The sequence below is a fragment of the Hemitrygon akajei genome, chromosome 14 (assembly GCF_048418815.1).
Source record: "Hemitrygon akajei chromosome 14, sHemAka1.3, whole genome shotgun sequence".
In the NCBI taxonomy this organism is placed as follows: Eukaryota; Metazoa; Chordata; class Chondrichthyes; order Myliobatiformes; family Dasyatidae; genus Hemitrygon; species Hemitrygon akajei.
Genome location: NC_133137.1, coordinates 93013040 through 93040597, shown reverse-complemented (window position 1 = coordinate 93040597; position 27558 = coordinate 93013040). Strand labels below are relative to the sequence as shown.

At 39.2% G+C, this 27558-nt stretch overlaps 1 protein-coding gene across 5 annotated transcripts in view; it reads left to right on the top strand.

The window, feature by feature from the left end:
* The window catches only part of LOC140738785 (tyrosine-protein phosphatase non-receptor type 12-like), a 112641-nt gene that overhangs the window by 77649 nt on the left and 7434 nt on the right, over positions 1-27558 (top strand). For 2 of the 5 annotated variants that reach the window (XM_073066616.1, XM_073066614.1), the window contains exons 12-17: positions 890-975; positions 7162-8111; positions 15600-15677; positions 17064-17161; positions 17273-17306; positions 24917-25045. In XM_073066616.1, the coding sequence (XP_072922717.1) occupies positions 890-975; positions 7162-8111; positions 15600-15677; positions 17064-17161; positions 17273-17306; positions 24917-25045 (1375 nt within the window). The remainder of the gene's footprint in view (positions 1-889; positions 976-7161; positions 8112-15599; positions 15678-17063; positions 17162-17272; positions 17307-24916; positions 25046-27558) is intronic. The other 3 variants (XM_073066615.1, XM_073066618.1, XM_073066617.1) reach the window with 3 other exon arrangements.

Below are 27558 nucleotides of genomic sequence, written 5' to 3'. Positions count from 1 at the left end.
TTGGAAGTTTGGAATTTACTGAGCATTTTTAGAGTTCATAATTTTATAAACTAATTCTTGGCTGTATTCAGATTACAAAGCATATAATATACGAAATGGTTCAGCCGCTGCCCACACCATAACACCTAGATAGCTATTACTTTTATGGATTAGTGACATAATAACTTTATCTTCGAAGAACAGAATAATCACCTTTTGGTTGGGAACAAGCTCTGCAGAGGAAAAATTCCCACTTTAATTTTAAATGCATTCATCTGAATTTGCAGAGCAGGGAGTGTTTGTACAGAAGTTCTCCATCTGTCCATCCTGAATGTATTTTCGCTTTGTTTAGAACAGTGCCAAGGTTTGTTGTTTTTTTGGAGTCATCTCCTTATCTATTTGCATTAGTACTGTGGCAAGCATTTGGTCCTAACTCAACAACAGTTTTTATTGTGATAAACACAAAACAGACCGGGCACCATGACCCAGAGCGTGAACCCAAACAGTCTCCCACAGATGGGGGAGGTGACCATCACACATCCCGGTTACAGTTAGGATGACCCTCAAATACACAAGAAAATAACTGTATAACCCAAGCTAAAATGTAACAGTAAATGAACTGGAACTTCCCACCATAATCCCACAAAAGCATTTTAACAATAAACAGTATTGGTCATTAGAAATGCAGAGGCGGACTGTCGACTAATACCACCACCCCCCCAGCCCCTGAGCATCACAGTACTTTCTCTTCTGTTCTTATTTACCAGGCTCAGGTGTGAACTTTGAACATTATTCCTTTTCCTTTGCAGGCTTTGTGTTAATGCACTGTTTGTGTTCTCCTTGAATAAATAAATATCAATGCTTGCTTTTTAAGATCTTTGTTAGTTAAACTTTTTTGCCTTTACAATAGGATGATAACAGTTCTAAAAGAACAACTACTTCCTCAGTTCCTGCAACTTCGGATTCACCACCACCCAAACCACCACGAGTACGAAGGTAATTTGTTTATTTGAAGTTTTGCATAACTATAGAGTCAGGTACTATTTGTCCTGGATAGTGATAACCACAGCACAGAATTTCCTGAATTAGATTTGAGTGATTATAAACTGAGTCAAAGAGCATGGAAACTACTATTACTAAATTGCCAAGAAAAGTCTCAACTATCATAAACAACATACAAAATGCTGGAGGAGCTCAGCTGCTGTGGAGAGAAATAAATGATTGATTATTTTTGTGGCTATCAATCATTAAGTGAAACAGTATTTAATTTTCTTTCCATTCTCATGTTAATCATTTGTATATTAGTGTGTTTACCTTTTTCTATTTTTAAGGTATTTTTGTTTACCTTGCTTTTCTATACAATTTTTATGGTTTGGCTTCAGGTTGTGTCTGATTTCTGTTCATGTTATGAGAATTTCACTCCTTGGAAATATCAAATAGTTTGTTTAATGGAAAGTTTGACTATAACTTCAAACACTAAATATATGGTATTCCTGTATTAGTAATGAGTTACCCCAGCTGATTTTGCATAGTAACTCATGCTTTAGTTTATAGGAATTAATTATATTTGCTGGCTTCTAAGCATAAGAAGTGTCAATTCATAAAATAACTTTGGTTTGGCTTGGTTTAGTTCTGTTGGAATGCATTTTAGAAAACAAAATTAGAATCATAGATCATTACAGCACAGTAACACGTCTAATTTGCCAAGTCCCATCGAACTGCACCTGGGCCTTACCCCTGCATACCCCTCCCATTCATGTACCTGTCAATTGCTCTCAAATGTTGAAATTGACCCTGAATCCATCATTTCCGCTGGCAGCTCGTTCCACGCTCTCGCCACCCGCTGAGTGAAGTTTTCTGTAGTGTTTCCTTTAAACATTTTGCCTTTCACCTTCAACCCATGACTTCTAGTTGTAGACTCACCTAGCCTTAGTGGAAAAAGCCTACTTGCATTTACCCTGTCTATACCCCTCATAATTTTATATACCTCTGTTAAATCTTACCTCAATCTGCTACATTCTAGGGAATAGAGTCCTAACTTATTCAATCTTTCCCTATAATTCAGGTCCTTAAGTCCCGGCAACATCCTTCTAAATATTCTCTGCACTCTTACAATCTTATTTACATCTTTCATGTAGTTAGGTGACCAAAACTGGACACAATATTCCAAATCGGGCCTCACCAACATCTCGTACAATTTCAACATAACGTCCCAACTCTTGTACTAAGTACATTGATTTATGAAGGCCGATATGCCAAAAGCTTTCTTTACAACCCTATCTACCTGTGACACCACTTTAAAGGAGTTGTGGATCTGTATTTCCAGATCCCTCTTCTACCTCATTCCTCAGTGCCCTCCACTCACTATGTAAGATTTGCCCTGCTTGGTCATCCCAAGGTGCAACACTTCACACTTGTCCGCATTAAATTCCATTTGCCGTTTTTCAGCTCATTTTTCCAGCTGAGCCAGATCCCATTACAAGCTTTCATAGTCTTCCTTGCTGTTGACTGTACCCTTAACCTTTGTGCCATCTGCAGATTCTGATCAAGTTTACCACATTATCACAAACAAGAGAACATCTGCAGATGCTGGAAATCCAAGCAACACACACAAAATGCTGGAGGAACTCAGCAGGCCTCTTTTACATAGATGCTGCTTGGTCTGCTGAGTTTCTCCAGCATTTTGTGTTACCACATTATCATCCAGATTGTTGACATAGATGACAAATAACAGTGGACCCAGCTCCAATCCCTGCAGGACTCCACTAGTCACAGGCCTCCAATCAGAGATGCAACCATCTACAATCACTCTCTGGCTTCTTTCATGAAGCCAATGTTGAATCCAATTTACTACCTCATCTTGAATGGCAAGTGACTGAATATTCTTGACCAACCTCCTGTCAGGACATTGTCAAAGGCCTTCCTAAAGTCCATTTAGACAACATTCATTGCCTTACCTTTTATTAGCATTCCTGGTAACTTCCTCAAAAAGATTCTATAAGATTGGTTAGACACAACTTGCCACATGCAAAGCCATGTTGACTCTCCCTAATCAGTTCTTGTCTATCCAAATACTTAAATATCAGGTTCCTTAGAATACCTTCCAGTAACTTTCCCACTACTGATGTCAGGCTTGCTGGTCTATAATTTCCTGGCTTATTCTTAGAGCCTTTCTTAAACAATGGAGCAATATTAGCTATCCTCCAGCACCTCACCTGTGGCTAAGGATGTTTTAAGTATCCAAAGGAACACATTGTCAGGCCCTGGGGACTTATCCACCCTACTTTGCCTCAACAGCAAACACCAGCTGCTCTGTAATCTGTATAGGGTCCATGACCTCACTGCTACATTGCCTCACATCCATAGACTCTGTTTCCCGAGTAAATACAGATGCTAGAGAGCCATTTAAGATCTCTCCCATCTCTTTCGGCTCCATGGGTAGATTTCCACTCTCATCTTCAAGATGACTAATTTTGTCCCTTGCTCTCCTTTTTGTTAATGTATCTGGAGAAACCCTTGGCATTCTCCTTCATCTTATCTGCTAAATCAACCTCTTGTCATCTTTTTGCCCTCCTGGTTTATTTCTCAAGTGTTCTCTTACATTTCTTATCCCTCATTTGTTTCTACCTGTCTATACCTGCTACGCATCTTGTTTTTTGTAATCAGGGCCTCAATATCTATCGAAAAACAAGGTTCCCTAAACCTGTTATCCTTGCCTTTTTATTCTGAGAGGACCATACAAACTCTGTGCTCTCATTTTCACTTCTAAATGCCTCCCAATTACCAAGTATACCTTTGCCAGAAAACAACCTGCCCCAATCCACTCTTGTCCAACACTTTTTTGACACCATCAAAGTTTGCTTTTCTCCAATTTAGAAGCTCAACCAGAGGACCAGACCTATCCTTCTCCATAATCACTTTGAAACAAATGGCATTATGATCAACAGATGCAAAGTATTCCCCTACACAAACTTGGACCATAAATTTTGCCTTGGGTTAATTGTGGATTGGGACAGGTTGTTTTCTGGCAAATATGTGATTGGGAGACCTTTAAAAGTGAAATTTTGAGATTAGAGTTCTGTCACATTCCCTAATAAGGAGATCTAGTTTTAGATAGATTTAGAAAATTGATGCTTTGAATTGGTAATTTCCATTTAAAATAAATATAGTGATCTCTGTCTTCTGCATTAGTGTTTGAAGATCAGCTGAACATTATTTGGTTTGCTTTGGTTATGGGAATAAATATAGCGTTTTTTTTCTCTTTCTAATTTAGTCTTGAACCAACTTATATCACAAAACTGCTGTGTATATGAATACTTAAGAGTTCAATTTTCCCTCATCTGCTGAAATCATCTAGATTGACTGAAGATGATAGGTTGATTGCTTGATAAACTAAAATCACAACCACTTCTATTTAATTAAAAATTAACTGGGGGAAAAAATAAACGTGAGAAATTTTGCAGATGCTGGAAATCCAAAGTAACACGTACAAAATGCTGGAGAAACAAGTTAGGCAGATTCTATGGAAGTGAACAAACAGTCCACGTTTTGGGCTGAGAACCATCCACAGGACTGGAAAGGAAGGGGGAAAACATCAGAATAAAAAGGTGGGGAGAAGGGAAGGAGGATAGCTAGTAAGTGATGGGTGAAGCCATGTGGATAGGAAAGATGAGGGCTGGTGGTGAAGGAATCTCATAGAAGAGGTGAGTGGACCATGGGTGAAAGGGGAGGAGGAGGTGATGGGCAGATAAGAGGCCAGAGTGGGGGGAAAGGAGAGTGGAAATCCTTATTTTACTGGAAAAGGACATCTGAATCCGTGCTACCCAGAGGGTATATAAGATGTTGCTCCTCTACCATGAGAGTGACTTCAACATGGCAAAGGAGGGAGGCCATGGGCTGACCTTTTGAAACAGGAATTGGAATTAGTATGTCTGGCCACTGGGAAGTTTCACTTTTGAGATCATAGAGAGAACAATCCCTGTGAAAAGCAGGAGGGAGGATCCCTTTAGAGACGGGAAGTTACGGAGAATGATCTGTTGGATGTGGAGGCTCAAGGGGTGATGGGTAAGGATAGGAGGGACTCTATCAATGTTAAGACAGCGGGAAGATGGCGTGAGCGTGGCTTTTTTGGGAAATGGAGGAGATGTGGGTGAGGGTAGTGTTGATGGTGGAGGAAGTGAAACCCTATTCTTTGAAGGAGGACAACATCTCTGATGTCCTGGAAAGAAAAGCTGCATTCTGGGAACAGATGTGGTTAAGATGAAGAAGAAAACAGATGTTGGGGAAAAATATTAACTTAAGTATTTTTTAAACATCAGCGTAATTCAAAAAGCATTCATCCCAAAAGATTAAATTGAAAGACACTGCTCACACTTTTCTAAGTTTTGAAAACAAGTGACCTTTGCATTACAGAGGGCTGTTCCTAGAAAACAGTCTGTATCACTATTTTCCATAACAGGAAGTAGTATTATTGACATAAAATTGCAAAAATAATTATTCTTTACTTCACACAAAAATTAGTGATCTGTGAATTTTGTAAGGGTGAATTTCCATAACCCAAAGACCATAATATTTTGGTGGTGGGGGTAGGTAGTTTGTCAAAAAGGGTTTCATAAGGTGAAATTGCAAGCTTTGAGCGCAATTATATTTCATAATATTTTGCTGGAAGTCAATTGGATATCAGACAAAAAGATGTAATTATTTGCATTTTCATGATTGAGTATGCAATTTGATCGTGAACATGGAAGGTTATTTCTGTTGGGCCTATTATGGTTGAAAATCTATTTTTATTTTGTGTGCACCTGCTTTGCTGTTGCAGAGAAATTGAAAATTGTGCAGTGGTCTGTCAGTGCAGCAAGAGGCTTGTATGGTGTGATGGTCTTGTTACACCACAGTGGAACTGAACTGTTGTTTTTACTTTGCCCAGTGGTTTTCATGAAGAAAATGTACAAACATTTTAAAGCATAAAACAACTGTTTTGTTCTTACAAACAGAAGAAAATCTGAAGATGCTGGAAATCCAAGCAACACTCACAAAATGCTGGAGGAACTCGGCAGGCTGGGCAGCATCTATGGAAATGAGTAAACAGTTCACATTTTGGGCTGAGACCCTTCATCAGGATGAGTCCTGAAGAAGGGTCTCAGCCCAAAACATTGACTGTTTACTCTTTTTCATAGATGCTGCCTAGCCTGCTGAGTTCCACCAGCATTTTGTCTTTTGTTCTTAGACATTTAAAAGGTTGGCAGAAAATCAACTTGAGGTAATTGCCAAACACGTTAAGAAGTGCAACTAATTCACCGGCTCAGAGGCCACATCCTGCATCAGGCTGGCTTCTTATGACCCATGGGTTGCTTGATCTAATCTACCCGAGTAAGCTGTCCCTGTTCATTGCTACACCCTCAGCTTTTGCCTGCTGTGAAACGTTGCTTCCAGAGCTTGCTCCTTTTCAGGGATGCATGTGGGCTTGCCTTTCTAGGTTAGGTGTAAATGCTAAGTCCTGATCCACGAAGCGTTTTGACAGGTAATCAAGACTTTCTGGTTGTCAGGATGTTTAGAAGAAGTTGGATGTTAGAAATTAACAGTACTTATTTTAAAAAAAACAGGCTCTAGAAATATAGATAAATGGTTGAATTAAATGATTTAAAATCAATATATTAGTTAATTAAATACAGTCATTTAACTAATGAAAATGTAACCTGAAAACTTGGCATGTTCTAGCCCATTGAAATAAAAGGTATTGCTAAATTTATAGCAGATTAACTATAGCCAGGAAGCAGCAAAAGGTTCATAAATCCTTCTTCATTGGTGCATGGTTGGAATAAGTTTCTAGGAATTTTCTGGAAGTTTGAGTTTGAGCACACAAGTAGAAATGAGTAGGACTGTCACTCCACCCTCACTTGCAGAAGAAAGTGTCTACTACTGTACACTACCACTTCAGCAGCTGTAAGTAAGTAGTTGGTACTTTTAGTGACATATTGATTTTAATTTCAGTAAACGGTCTGCCATTTACTATGTAACAAACTGCCTTTCAGTATAATATTAAGGTATTTACTTTTATTGTGTTTGCTTTTTGTTTAAATTTAAAATTTATTTGTTGTCTTTTTAAGTGGTGCTACTGCCTAACCCATTCCTATGTTTTTCTCTCTGTGTTCCTCCTCTCTTCTTGACCAATAATTCCTTTAGTTGCCTGGTAGAAGGAGATGCGAAAGAAGAAATCTTGCAGCCTCCAGAGCCCCAGCCTGTCCCGCCCATCCTCACTCCTTCTCCACCCTCTGCTTATCCAGCTGTTACTACTGTGTGGCAGGATAATGACCGATACCATCCCAAGCCAGTTGTGCACTCGTATACACCACCACTACCCACAGACCTCAATGAAAACTACAACAAACCTGGAGATACCTTCAAGCAAATTGAAAACTCTGCTGCACACATTGAACCTATAGAGAAAAAGCTAGAAAGAAAACTTAGTATTGAAATAAAGAAGATACCACTCCAAGAAGGACCTAAAAGCTTTGAAGTATCCCCACCTGATACCAACAGTGCTCTTAGTAGATTGCCATCGAATAAAGTGAAACCCACTTCAGCAGCTGAGATGGAACAAACAAGTAAATCAGCTGAAGCTAGCTCTGGACAAATTTCAGTAAATTCAGAAATCCTGCAACACTCTGATACTACTCAGGAAGACAAGAATTCAGATGTTGCCCTGAGACCAATTCAGTTACCACTTAAAGAGAGAGCTCATGCCGTGTGGAGCAAGCCAAGCCATGAATGTACCCCATCTTCCTCAAGCAAGAATTCCACAGGTGATAAGTTGTACAACAATCAATACCATTCTTCTCAAGCAGCTGCTCTACCAGAAGAACCATCACCGATAAAGATACCTGCACATGTAGCAATGGACACGAGTGTAAACAATCAGCCTCTCAGTTTTACTAATCCACTCCATTCTGATGACTCTGAGCCAGAGGAGATAGACGTTGGGAATATAGTACCCAAAAATGTTACCAGTATTTTAACAAGTGCCATTGTTACTGCAACCATACAAAATGAAACCCCTTCATCAAGAAAAATATCACCTGTGTCCATTGCCCGAGAGCATCCACCCACTACCTTAAATTTAGCAGCTGAAAAATGTAAGTATTTATTTCATTTGAGGAATGTGCTTCTTTGATTTAATTATTTTAGTAGAAATGAATTTATCATTGCCAGTTGGCCTCTCTGGTACTTTTTTATGATTTATGCAGAACAAGACTATTTTACTGATAGTTGAACTCAATCATGGCGATAAGAATAATAAAACGTATTGCTATTATGCCACCTTGGTCTTTGCAAATGGGGCATTCAGACATTCTGAGGCCTTCTGTATCTTAATTGTGGGCTTATCCAAGCTGGGTGGATGTTACAGTTTTGCACATCAAGTGCTTGTTCAAATTTAAATGATAGCCAGTTAACTTGCTGAAGTCAGGTTGAGGTTTTACTTTCCTCAGTATATTGCTCTTTATAAAGGCATGCAGGGAATGCATGGGGATAAGGATGCATTATATAGTAGAAATTGAAACCGAGATGCTGGAATCATTCAAGGGCTATAATAATGCAGCACACTATGGTATCTGCATGAATGGTTTCTTCTGGAGCACAGGACTCCTCTGAGGGATATAAAAAGGCCATCATTGTCATGAAGAGCACTGATGCTTTCTGATCTGTGTTAGCCAGTTTCTAGACGATGTTGACCCTTAATGGCAACCTCTTCCAGGCAGTCATAGCAGATTAACATGTGGAGTAGTTTCCTTTCAGGATGGTTTGGAGTGGGATCGCATTGCACACATTTACTGCTGATGGTTCCTTCAAGAAAATGGATTATTCTCACAATCTTGCTCTTAAAATTATTGCTGTTTCTCTAACAAAAATACTCTGACACAATTTGTGCAATAATTACTGATCTACAAATATAAACAGGAAAATGCCCTACATTGCATTGCTGGTCCGAGAAAATATTACAGCGGTGCTTTGGCAGGGTAGATTAGAGGGCTCATCTAGGGAGGCTATTTGGGTGGAATTGAGGAATGGGAAAGGTGTAGTAACACTTATAGGGGTGTATAATAGACCACCTAATGGGGAGCGAGAATTGGAGGAGTAAATTTGTAAGGAGATAGCAGATATTTGTAGTAAGCACAAGGTTGTGATTGTGGAAGATTTTAATTTTCCACACATAGACTGGGAAGCCCATTCTGTAAAAAGGCTGGATGGTTTGGAGTTTGTAAAATGTGTGCAGGATAGTTTTTTGCAGCAATACATAGAGGTACTGACTCGAGAAGGGGCAGTGTTGGATCTCCTGTTAGGGAATGAGATAGGTCAGGTGACGGACGTATGAGTTGGGGAGCACTCCGGGTCTAGCGATCACAATACCATTAGTTTCAATATAATTATGGAGAAGGATAGGACTGGACCCCGGGTTGGGATTTTTGATTGGAGAAAGGCTAACTTTGAGGAGATGCAAAAGGATTTAGAAGGAGTGGATTGGGACAATTTGTTTTATGGGAAGGATGTAATAGAGAAATGGAGGTCATTTAAAGGTGAAATTTTGAGGGTACAGAATCTTTATGTTCCTGTTAGGTTGAAAGGAAAGGTTAAAAATTTGAGAGCGCCATGGTTTTCAAGGGATATTGGAAACTTGGTTCAAAAAAAGAGTAAGATCTATAATAAATATAGGCAGCATGGAGTAAATGAGGAGCTCGAGGAATATAAAGAATGTAAAAAGAATCTTAAGAAAGAAATTAGAAAAGCTAAAAGAAGTTACAAGGTTGCTTTGGCAAGTAAGGTGAAAATAAATCCAAAGGGCTTCTACAGTTATATTAATAGCCAAAGGATAGTGAGGGATAAAATTGGTCCCTTAGAGAATCAGAGTGGACAGCTATGTGTGGAGCCAAAAGAACTGGGGGAGATTTTGAACAATTTCTTTTCTTCGGTGTTCACAAAGGAGAAGGATATTGAATTGTGTAAGGTAAGGGAAACAAGTAGGGAAGTTATGGAAACTATGACAATTAAAGAGGAGGAAGTACTGGCACTTCTAAGGAATATAAAAGTGGATAAGTCTCTGGGTCCTGACAGGATATTCCCTAGGACCTTCAGGGAAGTGAGTGTAGAAATAGCAGGGGCTCTGACAGAAATATTTCAAGTGTCATTAGAAACTGGGATAGTGCCGGAGGATTGGCGTATTGCTCATGTGGTTCCATTGTTTAAAAAGGGTTCTAAGAGTAAACCTAGCAATTATTGGCCTCTCAGTTTGACATCAGTGGTGGGTAAATTCATGGAAAGTATTCTTAGAGATGGTATATATAATTATCTGGATAGACAGGGTCTGATTAGTAATAGTCAGCATGGATTTGTGCATGGAAGGTCATGTTTGACAAATCTTACTGAATTTTTTGAAGAGCTTATGAGGAAAGTTGACGAGGGTAAAGCAGTGGATGTTGTCTATATGGACTTCAGTAAGGCCTTTGACAAGGTTCCGCGGGGAAGGTTAGTTAGGAAGGTTCAATCATTAGGTATTAATATTGAAGTAGTAAAATGGATTCAACAGTGGCTGGATGGGAGATGCCAGAGAGTAGTGGTGGATAACTGTTTGTCAGGTTGGAGGCTGGTGACTAGTGGTGTGCCTCAGGGATCTGTATTGGGTCCAATGTTGTTTGTCATATACATTAATAATGTGGATGATAGGGTGGTAAATTGGATTAGTAAGTATGCAGATGATATTAAGGTAGGTGACATTGTGGATAATGAAGAAGGTTTTCAAAGCTTGCAGAGAGATTTAGGCCAGTTAGAAGAGTGGGCTGAACAATGGCAGATGGAGTTTAATGCTGATAAGTGTGAGGTGCTACATTTTGGTAGGAATAATCCAAATAGGACATACATGGTAAATGGTAGGGCATTGAAGAATGCAGTAGAACAGAGTGATCTAGGAATAATGGTGCATAGTTCCCTGAAGGTGGAATCTCATGTGGATAGGGTGGTGAAGAAAGCTTTTGGTATGCTGGCCTTTATAAATCAGAGCATAGTATCGGAGTTGGGATGTAATGTTAAAATTGTACAAGGCATTGGTAAGGCCGAATTTGGAGTATTGTGTACAGTTCTGGTCACCGAATTATAGGAAAGATATCAACAAAATAGAGAGAGTACAGAGAAGATTTACTAGAATGCTACATGGGTTTCAGCACCTAAGTTACAGGGAAAGGCGGAACAAGTTAGGTCTTTATTCTTTGGAGTGTAGAAGGTTGAGCGGGGACTTGATAGAGGTATTTAAAATAATGAGGGGGATAGATCAGGTTGACGTGGATAGGCTTTTTCCATTGAGAGTAGGGGAGATTCAAACAAGAGGACATGATTTGAGAGTTGGGGGCAAAAGTTTAAGGGTAACACGATGGGAATTTCTTTACTCAGAGAGTGGTAGCTGTGTGGAATGAGCTTCCGGTAGAAGTGGTAGCGGCAGGTCCGATATTGTCATTTAAAATAAAATTGGATAAGTATATGGGCAGGAAAGGAATGGAGGGTTATGGGCTGAGTGCAGGCCAGTGGGACTAGGTGGGTGTAAACGTTGGCACGGACTAGAAGGGCCAAGATGTCCTGTTTCCGTGCTGTAATTGTTATATGGGTATATTCTCATAAAACTCTTGTTAATTTAGAATTGTCAAATATACTACCCTGGCGACTAGTGAAGAATTAAATGTGACTAATTACACTTTAAACTAAGTAAAGGGCATCTTGAACTTAATGTTAAGATTCACAATGGGCGAGCATGTGCATCGCTTTTATTGGTAAAATGTTGAGTTGAAATGCACTGTATTTGTACTTAGTATGTTTGTGTTTTACTTCCTTGACTTTTTTTGTGTGGTGAGCATGAAACCGGAGAAAGATTGATACATGAGACTGGTGGAAATTGCAGCTTAATGGCAAACTGGGCAAAGTGAGACTAACTGACAAAAACAAGTGCATTAAAGCAGCTCTTGGTGTGTCCACATGATCTGGATTGTACAAGTAAACCTGTGCAATGATGTAGATGAGCCAAACTACCAGTTACAACTATTGGGCAAAAAGTTAATAATTATATGTGGATTTCTTGTGCCTGAGAGATTTTATGGCAAAATTCTTAACTTTTGAGCGAGAGGAACACCTAAGCTTTTGAACTGCTTTTTGATATTTGAGTAAATGCTAAAGTGAAATTATTGGCTTATGTTTTGCATGAGCATTTTCCATTTAAAATGAGTGCTTGTGTCTTTAAAAGAAAAAAGTTGTTGCCATAGCTATACTGTTTGTGTTAAATTATTTTCATTGATTGCATTAATATTTTTGGTTAACTGACATCCCCTGTCTGGCTTCATTTGATTTCAACTATTCCTTGTTTAAATTATGCAAGGCTGAAATAAAAATAGTATACTTGGAAGCATTTATGCAAAGAGGAACAGAATTAGCATTTCCAATTGAAGATCCTTTATTTGAATTAAAAAAGCCAGGAAAACTAAACAATTTAATTTGCAGACAGGGAACGTTGGGATGAAAGGAAATTCTGATAGGGTGAGGCCAGGGCTGCTGTGGAGATAAGTTTTGAAGTAAGTTAGCCGATTAAATGATGAGGCTAGTTAGAGAGAAAAAAAACACAAAGAAACGCAGGTTGTAAAACGCAGAGCTGTAGGGGATATCTGCAGATCAGATTTATATTACTTGAGTGGAAAAAAAACTAAATCCTGAGTAAATATTACAGATGGATAGATTGTAGCAGAACTGGTAGTTTCTTATACAAACAAAAAAGCAAATTGCCTCCAGATGCTAATTTCAATATTGAATCTAGGAAGTTACGTGATGGCCAGATTGTAAATGAGGCCCTATTCTTCAGGCTTCACTGTGATCTTGTAATATCCTAGGAGGGCACAGCCAGATGGGTAAGGGTGGAATGAAGAATTGAATTTGTGGGCAGCAGAACTTAGAAACTGACTTTGCTGACAATAACTGCTGCTTTGCATTCCTCTACATATGATTTCTCCAGTATAGAGGGGCTGCGCTGTTGAAACATAAAAGTATTGCAACTAAATTCAAAGTTCAGGGTAAATTTGTTAATCAAAGTACATTTATGACACCATATTCAACCCTGAGATTCATTTTCTTGCAGGCATACTCAATAAATTCATAGAATAATAACAATAATAAAATCAATGAAAGACAACACCAACTTGGGTGTTCAACCAGTGTGCAAAAGACAACGAACTGTGCAAATACAAAAAGAAAATGATATATAAATAAATATCGAGAACATGAGATAAAGAAAGTGAGTTGATTGGATGTAGTAACATTTCAGTGATGGGGCGAGTGAAGTTATCCCTTTTTGTTCAAGAGAACCTGATGGTTGAGGGGTGGTAACTGTTCCTGAACCTAATAATGTGAATTCTGAGGCTTGTGTACCACTTTCCTGAAGGCAGCCCCGAGAAGAGAGCATGACCTAGATGGTGGGGTCCCTGGTGATGGAGGCTGCTTTCCTGTGACAGCATTTCATGTAGATGTGCAGTGGTGGGGAGAGCTTTACCTGTGATGGATTGGGTCGTATCCACTACTTTTTGTAGGATTTTCCATTGAAGGGTATTGTTGTTTCCATACCAGGCTGTGCTGCAGCCTGTTAATATACTCACCACTGCACATCTCTACAAGTTTCTTGTGGTTTTAGGTGTCAATATTCGCAAACTCCTAAGGAAATAGAGGTGCTGCTGTGCTTTCTTTGTAATTGCACTGGCCTGCAGGGCCCAGCACATAAGTGCAATTGAATTCTGTAACTGGTTTACCCCTTCATCTGTAAGGATTGTGTAGTTTCCAGAATGGTGTTAAAGGGAATCTTGCATCTTTGGAATTACATGAGAAGTTGTGAAAATGAGTGTAGTTAGTGAACATGGGAGCTGACCAGTGAGCTGGTTAAAGAACCCGTAGTAGGTCAGAGCTTTATCACAGAGAGAAGTTCAGTCAATTTCACAAATTGGTGACCCACAGCAGACCCACAAGAAAGCAAGAAACTCAGAAACTGTAGAATATAAGAGACAGTTCCTTTGCAATGTTGAAAATGAAATCTATATGTGGTGGTGAAATCTCATTGAAGGTATTGGAGATTGTGGAACAGTCTATTGAATATGGTGAGATAGAAAGAGGATTAGGAGAATTGTCTGTAGGAAAAGAGTTAAGAACAGAGGTGAAATAGAAAAGATACCAATGTCTCTGTCAACTGTAGTAGAAAGGAAACCACAATTCAGAGTTTTAAAAAAAGATAGCTTCGAGGCACAAATGTGAAAAGTTCTGTCATTGAAATCAACATGACAGATACAGAGAAACTGAAAATGGAATGTCAACCTTACAGGAGGAAGTTTAATTGAGACATCTGTGGGATTGTAGTGAATGGAGACAATTTCTGGTTTCTTGCTTGTACAGCAGTTCTGCTGTGGGTCATCTATGTGTGATATTGACTGAACTTCTCTCTGTGACCGTGCTCTGACCTACTCGGGGGTTCTTTAAAGTTCTGCATTTCACAGCTTTCACACTGTGGTATGTTCGTTTTACTAATTTATTAATCTGATCACCATATTACTGTGGTGTCTCATCCCCATGGCAACCTTAACTTAATTGCATCAGAGATTATCCTTTAATTTCTATTTCTAACACACAGAATGAAACCATTCAGCCCATTGAATCCATGCTGCTTCCCAAGGGAGCAGTCCCATTTGATTTCTACTTCTGACAGCATAAATGAAGCTATTAGGCCCATGGAGTCCATGCTGGTTCCCAAGGGAGCAATCCTATTAGTCAGGTTCCCTCTCTATTTTATTCCTTGCAACATATCTCTCTTTCATGTGGAACACAGCAGGCCAGGTGTGTTGTTTGAATTTCCAGCATCTGCAGATTTCCTCGTGTTTGCTCTCTTTCATGTGTCCGTTAACATCTCTTTTGATTCATCTTGTCACTGTAGTTTATAGTAGCCAATTAACTTGACACATCTGTGTGAAGTGAGAAGAAAATGGAACATTGGGAGGAACTTCAGTAATGAAGTGAATATGCAGATTTCAGCGGAAATGGGATACGCAGTCAGACTGTTCTTACCTGGCTCCCTGGTGTGAAGCAGCAGCACTGTTGTCTCCTTTCCGTCCGTCCTGTGCTAACATTTAACTAACTTGTCGTTGTCCTCTCTCCTATTTGTGGCAGACTCTTCAACCTCAAAGGTTTACTGCATTTGTCTATAGGTGCTGCCTGACTTGCAAAATGTTGTCAGTATTTTCTGTTTATATATTGCTTGATATGTCTTAAGACAATGTTATATTTATTTTATAAACTGCAACATTGTGTGATTGCTACATTCTTGCTCTTTTGAGTTTGCAGAAACATTTATTTAGATGTATCATTGTAACTCAGATTTTGAAGTAACTGCAATACCTCCTGTATTCTGGGGTTAGTAAATGAATTTTATTTAATGCCTGAAATCTTCATAGTGGCATATATTAGGCTGATACACTTTCAATGCCTGGTGTAAACAAAAATGGCTGCAAACCTGAACAATAATACAGTATTCCAAAATAAATTTTAAAATTTTATTTTGAAAGGTACTGGGAACAAAGAAGATAGTCCACCCCCTTTGCCAGAAAGAACACCTGAATCTTTTGTTGTGGCTAACGAATCTGGTAAAGCTTTACACTTCCTTTTATTGTTAAAGAATTACTTAGTCACTTATTCTATTTACGTAGATACTGGTGGTGTGCACTTCCTTACGGCCTCTTTCAGCCAGTTTTGAGTTGAGGCAAAATTGATTTCCTTTTTTAAAAAGTAATAAAAATAGAAAATTCAACTGAGTAACTTCTGCCTTTTACTTTGGGTAAGTACTTGAGGACATTGTATAGAAAATCTCAAGGTGAAATAAGCTTGCAGTCAAATATAATTTGGTTACAATTTGAGATTTAAGTTTTCAGGACTGAACTTTGAGAGATTGCCAGGTATCTACTAATTTTAAAAAATAGCAAGTTTTTTTGGCTGATTGTGGCGTACTCTAGTGGCAGTGAATTTAAATGGTAACATTTGTTGAACTATTTTTTTCCTACTGGATTGTGCTATGCAGAAACCATATGGCTAATGCAGTAAAACTACAATTTAATGTCCAGCTCTTTGAAATCTGGATTGTTTTTGGCATCAAGCTCAGAGAACTGATTCCTGTGCTACAGATCACTTATTAGAGCCTTGGTTCCCACGCTCCTTAGAAGCTCACCGGGGTCTTGGGAAAATACTATTTGCTGTCAGCAATTTTTGAAAAGTGAATTGCGTTTGAGTATTATAGTGATAACTTCTAGTAGTCTAGAAAATCTGAGTTCTGCATCATTGAAATCCCCCAAGTGTGATGGCTTAATGGAGTTTTACTGTAATGACTAATGTCCAAACTTAGTTTTAGCTGCGCACCACTACGGGGAGTTGTTTTCAATCACATTCCCTAACTATATTTCTAAGCATGAACACTGAATGAAGCCTTCTGTTGGGCAGTTCTCTTTTCAATTTGATCCATTGTATATAATTTTCCCATTATTTTTATTCTATTGATACCTTCCGATTTACTTGAGCAAAAGATCAATACTACATATAAGTGGATTATGGTTAACAATCCAAGTTTTAATGTGATACAGGTGACCCCTGCACAATGGGGACAGCTGACTTCCCAGAAAACTGTCCACATTGTGTTCTTCTACAACGTGAAGCCACAATCGTTTGCCCATGTGACAGAAAATAAAAATTTGTTTTTTTTTCACACAAGTCTGTGAGAGCAAATTTTATTCCGTATTTCAATTTTATTTTGTGTAGTGATTTGTGAACTCTGTAAAGGCAGATTTCCATTGCTCTAATAGCGATAATATAGTGATAACTTGTAGTTTATGGGCATTATTTCCAAAAGTCATTGTTGCAGCAGATTTTGCAGTGAAAATGAAATTTAACAGTTTAAAAATGTATTTAAATTTTTGTTCAATGGTTTGAATTTTCCTTATAACATTAATCAATTTTAATTAAAATGTTGGGTATTTTTCTAGATGCTGCTGTTAGATCTGTTCATATTGGAAAGTCTGCAGAATGGGGTGGCTTTCCACAACCACAGTCTGTTGAGCAAGCCAAGATGGTGAGGAGTAAGGTAATAGTTTTGTGGACCTGTGTAATGCCATATTTAAGTAAATCAAAATCAATTATTAATAATCATATTCCATTTTAAAAAGATGTTTAAATACTTTTCCTTTTTTTTAAGCAGAGCCTAAAAAATCCGCGAAGTCAAAGAAAAAGTGAGTAAACAGCATTTTAAAATTAGTGTTTACTCTTTAGCTGATTAATTTAAAATGTATTTACTGAATGAAAAGTTGCCTTCTCTGCCCTTAAGATGCTTTGTTATGCTTGTGGCATGAATATATTCCTTTTTTAAATTTTAAGATCATAAGGTTCTTATTGCAAACAAGTCGCTGAATGAACAAAGATGGAGGTGTTTATTTTTCCTAACTTGATAGTTATTTGATCTAACAATAATAGAGTTGTTGACTCAGTGTCACTGTCCATCTCCATTAGTTAGTAGACAACAAATGCAGGCTTTAAAGGTGTGAAAACCCTTGAAAGGTTTTGAAATAATGCATCCAGGGTCATCATTTTCCCTTAAACATGAAACAGAATAAATTGCTCTTTTACATTTTGTAATTGAGGAAATTCAGTTCAGCAAAGTGTTTAAGTAACCTTAATCTCTTCAGATGCTAACTTTTTTGAGAAATCCATTAGTGAAGGTCTATACATAATGCTGGACAAAGATTTTGGTAGTTGTTTTTGTTAGGTCAGGATATTGTGAGATTTGGCAAACTGGAGATGGAAATACTCTCCTGCAGCTCTTGTCTAAGTGGTGAAGATTGCAGTTTTGGCAAATGTGGGTTTCTGCGGAGCACTCTGTTAATAGAATGCATTGCAGCCTTGGTCCAAAACATATTCAGAATCATGACTCCTGTATCAGCAGTTTTTGTTATACAAGTTTTAGTTTAAACTTTCTACAGATTTTTCCTACTCAAAAATTCCTTCCACTGATTCAAGAACAGCAAATTATTTAGTGGGATTTTACTATAATTAATCTTAAAACCTTTGTCAATTGTTTTTAGACTGTGCCTCCAGGTCTTCAAATCATCTGCTAATGACAACAGCTATTTGTGTGTCTAATGTGACATTGTACACTTCTGTCAATTCTTTAAACAACTCCAGCATCTACAGTCTCATATTTGTGGACTAGAACTATTCTCGGAAATCTCTTGTACATCCTTTTGGGGACCTTCACTCCAAAATAGAATATCATAGATATATGCCCAAACACTTTATAAACTTAATTTAACCTTATTGCTTTTGCATGTTGCCTCTGTTTTCAGATCTCTACTAAATGAATTTCAAGGTGCCCTGCCAATTTAAAAGGTCAATGCTTATATATGCCCAGAATTATGCTCAGTCTTCAAAGGTGTCCCATTTGGCTTGAAATTTGAACACTATTAAATAGCAATCTTGTATCTCACCTAAGTAAAATAGTCCAGATGTTAAGAAATTAGAATAAAGTACGAAGACAACTGTGCTGCTCCAAAGAGCGCTATTGAGGTCATTCTTGCCCCTGGCCATTAGGCTCTATAATGAGTCAACCTATTGCCGGGGAAATGATGACCCCCCCCCCCCCCTCTGGTTAGACTGTTTGAAGTAACTTATTTTTTTATTCTTTCTTCTCTTCTAATACTTGTACATTGTGTATCTGTGCACTTGTAATGCTACTCTGACACCAATTTCGTTTGGGATCAATAAAGTATCTATTTCTATTTAAAGATAGCAAATGCAGATAACGTACATAGAATGAGGAGCAAACTGTAGCTCCTGTCCCTTTAAAACTCTTTGGTAATATTAGCTGACCTGAGTGAACATTGGGAGCACTTCGCTGAAGTTAGTTTGCTTTTCTGGGTATCCAAGCACTCTAGTTCCTCTGACAACTCAGCCTCAAGTTTGTCGAGGACACCACATGCTTTGTCAGTACCTGAATCTGTTGTGGTTTTCAAGCTCTTACACCATGCAAATTAATCCAAAGGAAAGAGAGGAGAGATGCCTGTGATTAATTGATAAAACTGATAAAGCTGTACTAGTGGAGTGGCATTTAAAGCCTATACGGGTATCTGTCCTGCGCTTTTCCTTCGCTACGTCAACGACTGCTTTGGCGCGTCCTCCTGCACACATGCTGAGCTCGTTGACTTCATTAACTTTGCCTCCAACTTTCACCCTGCCCTCAAATTTACCTGGTCCATTTCCGACACCTCCCTCCCCTTTCTTGATCTTTCTGTCTCCATCTCTGGAGACGGCTTATCTATTGATATCTACTATAAGCCTACTGACTCTTACACATCTCTCCCATTTCATGCACATCTGCTCTCACTCCATCCGCCCGCCACCCCACTCAGGATAGGGTTCCCCTTGTCCTCACCTACCACTCCACCAGTCTCCGGGTCTAACATATAATTCTCCGTAACTTCCGCCACCTCCAACGGGATCCCACTACCAAACATATCTTTCCCTCCCCCCTCTCTTTCTGGTTTCTGCAGAGATTGCTTCCTATGCAACTCCCTTGTCCATTCATTCCCCCCCCATCCCTTCCCTCCGATCTCCATCCTGGCACTTATCCTTGTAAGCAAAACAAGTGCTACACCTGCCCCTTACACTTCCTCCCTCACCACCATTCAGGGCCCCGACAGTCCTTCCAGGTGAGGCGACACTTCACCTGTGAGTTGGCTGGTATGATATACTGCATCCGGTGCTCCCAGTGCGGCCTTTTATATATAAGTGAGACCCGACGCAGACTGGGAGACCATTTCGCTGAACACCTACGCTCTGTCTGCCAGAGAAAGTAGGATCTCCCAGTGGCCACGCATTTTAATTCCATGTCCCATTCCCATTCTGATATGTCTATCCATGGCCTCCTCCAACCTGATGGCATGAACATTGATTTCTCTAACTTCAGTTAATGCTCCTCCTCCCCTTCTTGCCCCATCTCTTATTTATTTATTTCACTCCCCCCCCTTCTCTCTCTCCCTTTTTTTCTCTTTGCCCCTCTCACAATCACTCCTTGCCTGTTCTCCATCTCCCTCTGGTGCTCCCCTCCCCCTTTCTTTCTCCCTAGGCCTCCCATCCCATGATCCTTTCCCTTCTCCAGCTGTGTATCCCTTTTGCCGATCAACTTTTCAGCTCTTAGCTTTACCCCTCCCCTTCCTCTCTTACCCCTCTCCTATCATTTCGGATTTCCTCCTCCCCCTCCTACTTTCAAATCTCTTACTATCTTTTCTTTCAGTTAGTCCTGACAAAGGGTCTCGGCCCAAAACATCGACTGTACTTCTTCCTATTGATGCTGCCTGGCCTGCTGCATTCCCCCAGCATTTTGTGTGTGTTGTATCCTCTTCCAAAATTCTAGTTTGGAATTCTCCCTCCATTCTCTGCCTATTCGTGCGTCTGTCTAAATGCCTCTTAAATGTTGCTGTATCTGCTTGCACCACCACCTTTGGCAGCATGATCTAGGCACTACCCACAGTGTTATTAACATCTTAAATAATTTGCCCTGCATATCTCCTTTAAGCTTTCCATGTTTTTGTCTTAAAATTATGTTGTCCAATATTTGACATTGGGGAAAAAAACTGCCTACTCTGTTGATGCCTCTTAATATTTTTTTTAGAAACTTCTAGCTAGCTTCCCCTTGGTTTCCAATACTCCAGAGAAAATAATTGAAATTTTTTTTCCAACTTTGCCGTAGAACTAATACTTATAAAAACGTGAACGCGGTGGTTAAGGCAACCGAAGTGAAGTGTACTAAGACAGTTGTGCAGCATCCCCCAATCGGTGCCTTCATGTATGACCTCCTGGTGACAATGACATCAGCCCTAGGCACTAGATGGATCCTCCAGGGGCTAGAGAGGATCATCACATGGACAAGAGTGATCTTTAATCCAGAGAAATCCAGGTCTCTGGTGTTAAAGAAAGGCAGACTTGTGGACAAGTTCCTTGCTATCCCATCCATCTAAGAAACCAGTCAAGAGCCTGGGGTAGGATTTTGACTGCAGTCTGTGGTGTGGCTGCCAACCAGAAAAGAACTAAGGAGTTAGAGGTCTGGCTCAAATGTGTGGACAGGTCAGGTCCACCTGGCAAATTCATGGCCTGAATCGACCAGCATGGCATCCTCCAGCCAGTGCTGGTATATGTTGTACAAATGTCAATAATCGAGGCTCTTGAAAGAAAGAGCAATAGCTACCTTCAGGAATGGTTGAGCCTCTCTCTCTTTCTCTCCCCCCCCCCCCCAATGTACTCGGAGAAAAATTGCTCTGTATGGGAAGAGGAATAAACTGCAGCTTCCAGTTGGTAGCCTGAATGAGGAGTTTATGGTTTCTTGTACAATAGGATTGCTGTTGTATAGAGATTCTAACAACCCTAAGTCTTGACAGCAGGCATTGAGGGTCCGGACAGGTAGAAAGTGGAAGGCCCAGGATACAGTGGAGTTAGCTGAGCCTTGTCTGAGCCACAGGAATCTGGTAGGGACAGTGGCATCTAGGCAGGTGGTGCTGGGCAGCTTTGCTTCAATCCACATCAACAGGACGCAGGACAGGCACAGACACAAACTGGTCCAGGAAGAGGTGCGAGCAGCTGTTGTAGTGTGTCCCACCAGAATGGTAGGAATGGGGCAGCAGGGAGCTTGAATTAGGTGGGAGGGTCCATTGAAGTGGAAGATCTGATCCAGCATCTGGCAGTTTGAACCTCAGCTCCTCAAGTTCATAATCTAGCCTATACAAAGTCCTGCCTAGTCCATTGAACTTTTTTGCTTGGGGCAAAAGCAAGGCACTATCATGTCCCCTCTGCCCTGGCAGAGGCACCCCTGGAGCATATCTTCAGCAGCTGCCCAAAAGCCCTGGGACAAGGTCACTGGCCCAGTGCTGAAGGCAGTGGCTGAAAATATCTCCTTGGTCATTAACAACAGTAGACACCTCCACCAAGCCAGAAAGCTATAACTTTGTTAAAGCTGGAGACCAAGTACAGTGTCAGCCCAGACCACCAGCAGGCTTGCTGACCCAGGCATCTGACTGGCAACTGAAAGTCTATCTTGGTAAGCAACTAAAAGTTCCGTGATTTCATCACATCATCATCATCATCATCATCATCATCATCATTGAGCCAATCACTGCCAATGACCATGATCACATGGTCATTCTGTAAGAAACCTCAAAGCAGGTGATCATGGTAGAACTGATAGTGCCTTGAAGACTGCTTTGAGGAGGAGTTCAAACACAAGAAGGCCAAATACCAGGAGCTGGTAGAGCAGTGCCAGAGATGGGGGCAGAGGGCACTTTGCAAGCCTGTAGAGGTTTTGCTGGCTGCCCGCTGTGCAGAACCTACTGTCTCCTTGGCAAAAGAAAGAGCCTCCATCTGGAGGCTGCTGAGTGTGCCTCCAGATGGCTATGGATCAAGAGGTATGACCTGTGAACCATGCTGCTGGGACACAAGCTGGGGCATGATCAACTTGACTTGGTCATCTGGCAAAGGTGTCTGATGTTGAAAGACCCAGAACAACCAATGACTGTAGGTTACATCAGCATCAGAACTAACACAAGCAACACATGAGTGAATCCCTTCTGCATCCTGTCCAAAGCTTCTACAGCCTTAATGTAATATTGCAACCAGAACTGCAAACAACACTTCACATGTGGCCTAACCAAAGTTTTCTACACTTGAAACATGAATTTTACAACTTTTATACTTAATACCCTGACTGATGAAGGCAAGCATACCAAATGTTGTCTTTATTATATTCTCCACTTGCGTCGCTGCTTTCGGGAGATATGGACTTGCACCCTAAGATCCCTTTGTACATCAGTGCTCCTAGAAATTACTATTTACTTTCCTCTTGCAATTAACAAAGTGCAACTACTCACACTTGTCTAGATTATACCCCATCTGCAATTGCTCCATCTGTATTTCCAACTGATCTATATCCTGCTGTATCCTTTGAGACCCTTCTGACTATCCATAACACTGCCAATGTTTGTATTGCCTGTTAATTTACTAATTGACCCACTTGCATATTCATTCAAAATATCATAAACAAGAGGTCCCAGCACTGAATCCTGCAAAAAAAAACACTTAATAAATCTCGAGTCAGACTATACCCTCTACCTCAATCCTCTCTTCTCTAGCATAGATAATTTTGAATCTTGTTTCTCACATGGATCCTGCGTGTCTTAATCTTCTCTATTAGCCTATCATGAGGGAGCTTGTGGAACACTACTGAAGTTCATATATACATTTATTGGCTTATCTTTATCAGCTCCTAAAAATTAAACCAACATGCACTCATTGATTGACAATTATGGGATAGAAGACGGAGTAGGAATGAATAATTTGGCTGAAGGGAGCAACTGACATCCGTTAATACTAACCAGGTGGGAATCGCAAGTGCTTACATGGTTCTAAATCAACTGTGTGCACAAGCTAAGCAAGTGGACGAGTGCATGGTGACTAGAATAATATGGGAATATTGCACAAAACAAAAACAGAATATTTGTTAAATGGTGAGTATGTAGTTTTAATATTCAAAGACTTGTGTCTCTTTGTATGCAAGTGAAGCAAGCAATTAAGAAGGAAAATGTTACTGTTTAGTACAAGTGGATATAAACATAAGTAACAGTATTATTGCAGTTGTGTAGAGCCGAGATGAGACAGCACCTTGTGTATTGTGTATAAATTTTGTTTTTGCCTAAGAAAGAATTTTTGGTGTTGTGAATATTCAGTACACTGGCTTCGGTGATGAAAAGTTTCCCATTTGAAGAGGATGAATAGATTGGCCATTATATTCTCCAGCGTATCAAAGAATGAGCAGAGAGCTCTTGATGCTTACAAAATTATTATAGGACTTGACACTCTGGATGCAGGAAGGATATTTCTCTTAAATGAGTTTATAACCAAGGCCCACAGATTGAGATTAAGGAGTAGGTTGTCTAAACAAGATGAGGAATACTCTACCCCAGAGGAGCATGGATGCTCAGTATTGGGTTTGTTCAGAACAGATAGATTTCTGGACATTGAGTGAATCAATAATACGGAAAAAATGTTGGAAAATGGCTCTGGAGTAGGTGGTCAGCCATAATAGGCATGGCAGAACTGGTTTCAATGGCTTTTTTTTAATAGTAATTTGTCTTGTATTATGTTCATTGTCTCTTCTGATAGGCATTTTACTTTCCTTTATTGATGCATTGCCTTTCCCTCCTTGCCCATAGTTCAACTAAGTGAGTATTATTTATAGCTGATTTATAGCAAATTAGTGTCTGTAGAATGATTTTTTCCCCTTTTCTGCCACCTGAGAAATAAGTGCTAATTAGATCATGTAAACATCTTGGTGGTACAGCAAGGGAGGAAGTTAAGCCAAAAAGGAACAAAGCTCCTAAGAGATTGAACTTTTAAGAAGTGGTGAAGAAAATGTTGATTATAGGGAAATGGAATAGAAGAGTTGATCTTAAAGGCAAGTCATTTTCAAATAGTCTATGGGGTGCTACTAATTTTCTTTAAAAACTTGTACACAGCCTGATCAATACAGCATATTATCAGAGGTTTCAAGCAATGCAAGGGAGTCAGTGTTACTATATTTTCTTTATTTTTACTTTTTAATTTGACATCTGTGTTTTGTAGATCGTCCAGTAACATTTGTGCCTGTTTTCTATTCGTATGTTATGCTTATTGGTTGTGTCTCTGCCACTGTTAATGACATTGGCTGGTATGCAGTTGACTTGTATGCTGGTTTGTTTGAAAAATCTAGGTTTAGATTTGTTTTGTGGACTTAGAATTAATTAGATATTCATCTTGGTTTCAGATACTCCTGAAACAGGCGAATGTGGGAGGCCTTCGGGTCTGCCCGGATTAGCTACTGCTGTTACCAAGGGTGAGGTAGGACATAGCCCAGAAACAAATGCAAAAAGAAGAAATCGTTGTTCTGATTTAGGTGGGTATATGTGATGATATGAACCTACAAGATCTGTTCATTTTGGCTCAATGATCATTTTAATTGCCAATTACTTCATTGGTAAAGATGATAAAAATGTTTTTCTCTCAAGTTTTTTACCTTATCTATAATAAAATTAAATAGAATTAATTTTAAAGTAATTTCAAAGGAGTGCTTTTCCAATATGACATGCCAACCTTTTGATTTGCAGTCAGGTAAATACATTAAAGCAATGCAGCAAGTTCATTTGGTGTAATTTGGTTGCAACTGTGTTTCTCCAAGCAAAGTGGAGAAAATTGTCTTTATTTTGTCTACTCTGAAGATTGGGGTCCTGCCTTTTGAGAAAGCCATAAATAGTACTAGAGCATCATAATCTGTAATATATTTCAGTAAGAAATTGTAAACAAAGTAATCAACTAAGAATCCTAGTTAAAGAAAATATTTGTATTAAGTTTGTAATTAACTTTTAAAAGGGTTCTAAAATCAAATGTACAGGAGATAAAGATAAAAAAATAAATAACGTAGTTAAACTTCTATTGAAATATTTTGTGTAATTCGATATTTGTTTCAATTTCCAACGTTCATCTGTTAATGAAATTTGAAATGAGTGGATTAGGAAATGTTGTACAGGCTCTCCCTGGTTAACAGTTGCCAGCCCCATACATGCAATACATTCCAATAAGTGTATTATTAAATTAAAATGAGAACTAGTCTTGGGGAGTTGGGAAGGGATCCTATTTGTGTGCAACTTCCCTACAATAACAGATATGTTTGTCTTTTAAGGACACAGGCTGCCAGTTTCACAGTGGAAGGCCACATGAGAAAGTTGGCTTGGAAATTGACAAACACTTCTATTGATACTTGTGTAGTGATAATCTATTAAACAATATAACATGCACTGATACTTCAAGCCCATTAAAACCAGCATTGAGTGTAGAACTTGCTGATTCTGTACCATTGTAACTTGGCAAGGGAAGACAATAAATAAATGTTCATGTTAATTGGTTCTTACCAACACTATTAGTACTGTAGAGTTATGGTTATTATATTGAATGATTGTATTTTCCGTCTCATGGACAAAATTAACTGAAGCAAGTTTATAAAAATGGAACCCTTTCATAACCCAGTGTTGTGTTTTTAATGTATCTAGCTGGCTGCAAATTCTTTGGCATCAAACCACAACCTCTGCAGTAGAGGATACAATCTAATCTATATATGATATTTTAAATGAGAATTGGTTGGATCAAAGGATTTTCATTTTCTTAAAGTGCCAGACTGATGAGATCTCTGACCACAAAATTTCTGCAAGCTTGCACTGTCAATCCAATTGCACATATTTAATTTTGTTCTGTTACATTCACACAAAATTCACAATGGTTTCTGATTGCAAAATGATCTGTTTCTATATTGAGATAAAGATCATATTGCATAAGAAACTATAAGGGTAAAAATACCCTGATGGGAGTTGTGTATGGGGCAATGAACAGTAGCCAGGAAGTGGGATATAAATTACTATAGGAAATAGAAAAGGCATGTCATAAGGGCAATGTTACAATTGTCATGGGGATTTCAATTTGCAGGTAGATTGGGAAAATCAGGTTAGTGCTGGATCCCAAGAGGGAATTTGTAAAATGCCAACGAGATGATTTAGACTTGATTAGGGAACCTAAGGTAAAGGAACCCTTGGGAGGCAGTGATCATAATATGATATTCACCCTGCAGTTTGAGAGGAAGAAGTAAGATGTATCAATATTACAGAGAAGTGAAAGGAATTACAGAGGCATAAGAGAGGAGCTGACAAAAGTTGATTGGAAAGGATGACAGTAGAACAGCAATGACTGGAGTTTCTGGGGGCATTTCGAAAAGTGCAGGACAAATACATCCCAAAGATGAAGAAGTATTCTAAAGGAGAATGAGGCAACCATGGCTGACAAGGGAAGTCAAAGACAACAAAAAATCAAAAGTGAGGGCATATAATATAGCAAAATATTGGTAGGAAATTAGAGAATTTAAAAACCAACAGAAAGCAACTAAAAAGGCATAAGGAAAGAAAAGATGGAATATTAAGGTAAACTAGCCAATAATATAAAGGAGGATACAAAAACCTTTTCTCAGATCTTTCAAGAGTAAAATGGAGGCGATGCTGGAGAGGTGGTAATAGGGGACAAAGAACTGGCAGACGAACTTACTAAGTATTCGGTGTCAGTCTTCACTGTGGAAGATACTTAGCAGTATGCCAGAAATTGAAGTGTGTCAGGATGCAAAAGTGGAAAGCTATTACTAAGGAGAAGGTGCTTGGGAAGCTGAAAGGTCTGAAAAATGAACAGTCACCTGGGCCAGATGGAATACACCCCAAGGTTCCGAAAGAGGTAGCTGAAGAGATTGTGCATCTTTCAAGAATCATTGGATACTGGAATGGTTCTGGAGGACTGGAAAACTGCAAATGTCACTCCATCCTTTAAGAAGGGAGAGAGGCAAAACAGGAAATAGCAGGCTAGTTTGATGTTGGAGTC